General features: G+C 33.4%; 1 protein-coding gene across 1 annotated transcript; it reads right to left on the bottom strand.

Moving 5' to 3' along the window:
- Positions 1 to 1475: 1475 nt before the first annotated feature.
- LOC111892117 (uncharacterized) lies at positions 1476 to 4472 on the bottom strand. The gene is made up of 8 exons (XM_023888188.3): positions 3451 to 4472; positions 3216 to 3292; positions 2967 to 3135; positions 2634 to 2722; positions 2375 to 2539; positions 2169 to 2246; positions 1870 to 1973; positions 1476 to 1770 (listed from the first exon to the last, which is right to left on the bottom strand). The coding sequence occupies exons 1-8, from the start codon at positions 4058 to 4060 to the stop codon at positions 1665 to 1667; spliced, it is 1398 nt and encodes a 465-aa protein (XP_023743956.1). The 5' UTR covers positions 4061 to 4472; the 3' UTR covers positions 1476 to 1664.
- Positions 4473 to 4872: the final 400 nt, after the last annotated feature.

Below are 4872 nucleotides of genomic sequence, written 5' to 3'. Positions count from 1 at the left end.
AATAAGTCATTGTTGTTTTGGTACACATTCAATAACTTGTACACATTCAATAACTTAAGATCGATTTTTTTACATTTTTCTCATGACATATTATGCGAGACAATCATTAATAAGGTGTTTGGGGTTGTTCATGATTCTGGTCACCGCGACATCAACTGCTTAGTTCTTGTGGTTTGGCTTTAGTATTGTATTCTGAATGTCGTAACTTCTTCAAACGATCACGAATTTTAACGATCTTTATATCCACACATCGTATTTGAGTCTACTATAATTTTCATTTAGATTATTCCCACTAAAAAACAACATATTTTAATTACGATTTTATTAATAAAAAAAACGTTCATACATACATTCATAAAGAATGCATGCATATAAAGATTGTAAGTAAAAATGTATTACTTTTTTACGGATGTAATCTAAATGAAACTAGTAGTAGACTTAAATACGAACGTACGGATAAAAAAATCGTTAAAATTTGTGATTGAAATTTTTTTTTGCGTTGAGAACACAAGACCTAAGCCAAACCACAAGAATTAACCAACCAAGTAGTTAAGACAGCGGTGGCCATAAGCATGAACATCCCTAGATACCTTATTAAGGATTGTCCCGCGTAGGATGTAAAAAAAACCTAAAAAATCGGCCATAAATACTGCATGTGTACAAAAACAACAAGTACTTATTTTGCAACCAAAAACTATTAAGGACTAAATCTACAAAAAAATATTAATGACTAAATGTGTACAATAAAAAGAAATATATTAGCCTTTCAAAGTTATTTTTTCCAGCTTACCTGAAATAGTCGATCATAAGAATTATATATATATATATATATATATATATATATATATATATATATATATATATATATATATATATATATATATATATATATATATATATATAGTTAAACAAGTTGATTGGGTAAATATGAACGAAAAAAACTCAATGACTAAATATGTACAAATCAAAAAATATATTAAAATTTTAAATCATTATTCCACGGTTTAAGAACAGCTTCTAAGTTTTTGATAGAAAAGCGGTATAGTTTTAATGGTTCCACATGTAACAATTCTGTATTCCAACATAGATGTTGCGCCAAGTCGCCAACAACAATTTTTAACTACCATCTAGCCATTATGTAGATCCTTGTCCATTTTGGAGGAAAATTGTATTTAGTATCTATGAATACCATTATTATATAGTATTTGGTCTCTTTTTACAATCTATAATTAGAAACAAAACCTAGATGAATTTGGTGATTTACATTTTGTGCACGATTGGGCTGTTGATTTCGTGAAACCCAAACATCTTCTACACATTTAGGAAAGTGTTGCTTGCACGATCCAAAGAGTTATTTGAGTCGATTTGATTATGAGTGACGTGTGTAGAGGCTTTTCCCCACCACCACATTTTATGAGTAAAAATGTCAAGTAAGAAGTTTGTTTGAAGCTGTGTTTATTAGTATTACTATATGGGATCCAAAAAGTTGAGTTATCTTTGTTCAGTGTAAAAATCCTCTCCCATTTTGTTATATGTTGTATGTATATGTGATGTATGATAATATAATAATTATAATAGGCACAACTGTACAACTTGAGGGGGAAATGCCAAAAAATTACTGCTTTTGTTGAAGAAGAGAGTGCCAAACATGAATGGAAGGTCTTCTAGAAAAACTGGAAGAACAAGCTCGTTGAACCATCCCCAAATGATCGTATATCTGCTGGTCTCACCAAAGCTCTGCATAATGGGCAAGTTCTTTCCCTTTCAAACCTGATGATTATTATTCAAGTGGTCAATAATAAGTCAACCATTCAAACAACTTCAAATATAAGAAATTAAAAAAAAAAAAAAAAAAAAAAAAAAAATTACCATTCCGAAACACAGTCTTCACAAAATATATGTTTACAGCGCAACAAAATTGGAGCCTGCATCTTTTCCTGGCAAATAGCACACAGGTCTCCCGCCTCGCTTACCTGCTCAAGTAAAAACCAGTTAAAAGCAAAAATGCTACAACATTATATATATATATATATATATATATATATATATATATATATATATATATATATATATATATATATATATATCACTATCAATGTTAGCTTAAACAGTGTTTGAATAATAAATAATTACAGAAGTAAAAAAGAAAAAAAAGTCCCTCATTATACCTGTTCTGCCGTTGCATATGATCCATAATTGACTTCCTTCCGCGATAGTGCCTTTAATGCAGCGTAGAAGGATCCAATCTGAGAAAATTACACAACAAAATAAAAATAAAAAAATTAATTCACTGGACACGGACTTGCACTTAGTATCCCGTCTGTACAAAAGACATGAATGCCCTCATATTAAAAAGAAAAAATTAGAAATATACCTTCTCAACAACTGATGTGAGCTTTAAAGTTAAATATAAGCCCGTTGTCAAAGATGAAAAGAGGCTCCCGTATTCTTTGTTCAAAAAGAATCGGTACCAAACAGGAGCAGGTAAGAATGCACGGTATAACAGAAGTGTGTACTCAACCAGAGTCAGCATTTGACCCTGAAATACCAAAAACGCCCCCCCTCAGAACCTTCTCAAAAAATATTTTTGAAATTTAGTTATTCTTACAGTTTATTATATATATATTATGTACCTGCCTACGAAAGCTATGTCCCCTGCCATTCTTATAGTACATAAGCAATACCAACTTAAAACCCATTGCTGCCTGCCTTACCATCGTATCTGCAACACATAAAAATTTCAATCTTTTTCAACTATCCATCCAGTCATAGCAGTAAAAATTGTTTTTTTCTTTTTTTTTGGGATGACATTGCTATAAATTGCATCGATATTTCTTTCAGAGTACACTGTTGTAAGTGTAATAGGAAGAAATTAAAACATGATGCTATATGCTTGCAATTAATCCATGAACTCTACATGTATATATCTATGATAAAAAAAAGAAAAGAATATGCTTAGTGCTTACCATTTACAATGATGGTGAAAATAGCATTCCAAAATGGTGGTATTTCTTTTGGTGGAACCATGAAAAGGGGATGGCAAAGATCATCATTTTGGTACCACCAGTAAACACCAATCACATGAAGCATGAAAACTATGCAATACCCAGCAAGAACAGACAGTTTTCTCTCCCCCTGCAAAAAAATTTATATCGTTTTAGATATGTATTTAAACACTAAAATAAGATGATGGAAGGGGTATAGCATATTATTACCTTTAAGGCTGTCTGCTTCCGTAGAATATCATTAGACTTGTACATGAAAGCAGTAATATAAATTGTAACAAATAGACCTGCAAATGAATATGCAAAATATTAATTAATAGAAACATGTCATGTAGTTCAAAACCAGCGCTTTTTCATAATCTGGCTACATTTGAGTTAGATAAAAGTGAAGTAAATAAGTCAGTATTCATCATCATACAGCTTTATTTGTAGTTGGTTTTTGTACCTTGTAAGTGTTGACGAATGAAAACGATCAACAACAGCAAAGAAAATGGAAGAATCTGTTCAATCCACCTTGACACCTGCTGCAAATCATACCGCTGTTGATATGCTGAATCCACGTTATTATTACTCCCACCATTACCACCACTTCCATCACCGGAATCAGCCACCTCCCTTTCTCCTCCGCCATCTTCACGGTTCACCGCAACCGGTTCACCACGCTCCTCTTCTTGGTCTGCACCACCCATTATTCGAATCGAAACCTCCCCATTGCTATTCTCATCATTACTACTTCTATTACTAGCAGTACCGGAACCACTCGAGTTATGATCACGATGATGATGGTTAGAAATCAAGCTCTCTGATTCGTGATAATCGGTATTCGACCTAGGTCGAAGAACACCCGAGTATTCAATTATAGTAGTTACAGGTGCTTGTAAGAAACGAATTATTGGAAACGGAGAAGACGACATCGCTCTCGGCGAAGAACTGCTACTGCTTATCCTCCGCATCGTCGGTGATGTGGGGTTTGATGAATTCGGACTATTAGTCGCATGATTATCAGAACTCGTAGGATCAACGCTAACACCTGTTGTTTCCATTAACCGACGCATACAAACCCTTCTCTGATTGTACCTTTTAAACGCTCAATCCACGAAATCCCCAAAATGAAAAATACTTACGATGATGTAGAAGAAAACAAAGAGAAAAACGTCAAATGGATTGGAGGTGACAAGGGTTAGATAGCGATCTTGACATGTATTATATGAGAATTTATGTTAATTTAACGAGTCAATAACCGGATAAATGGGGGAAATGGCTTCAAGAATCGCTCTAAACAGAATTAGAGTATCGAATTCTAGGGTTTTTTTGGTTGTGTTTGGAATCGATATGAAAGCTCCAACTCGATTCAGGAATGAAACGAAACGAAATGGTGCATTTGAAAAGGACTGAATTTGCATTAAAAATGGAGTAACGTGTGATCGCTGCAAATTTGGGGGAGATATTTCTTGGAAAGAACTTTTTCTTTTTAAGTAAATAATAGATATTTAAAAAGAAAAAAAAAAAGAAAAGAAATTCAATCGCTCTCAAGAAATAGTGAAGTCGTCAGCTTGAAAACCAACGGAAAGAAACAGCAGACGCGTTTGGTGTCCCAGTTTACCAATCGCTCTCAAGAAATAGTGAAGTCGTCAGCTTGAAAAACACGTTATGTGTACGATGAGAATGAAGTCATTCCAGAGACACAACTATTAGAATATGATAGTTAAAAATGGATACAAAGAATGAGGATAATTCACAGTGCTGTAATTCATACCGATCTTTGCCGCCATTTAACTGATCATTTTTAGAGGATGGACAATCTTGATCTAAATATGTCACCGAAAGACGAATCGGAAGGCCAATATTCGGAGGAGGACTCGTTGCT

This window comes from Lactuca sativa, chromosome 2 (assembly GCF_002870075.4).
Source record: "Lactuca sativa cultivar Salinas chromosome 2, Lsat_Salinas_v11, whole genome shotgun sequence".
Taxonomy (NCBI): Eukaryota; Viridiplantae; Streptophyta; class Magnoliopsida; order Asterales; family Asteraceae; genus Lactuca; species Lactuca sativa.
This window is presented reverse-complemented; position numbering and strand designations above follow the sequence as displayed.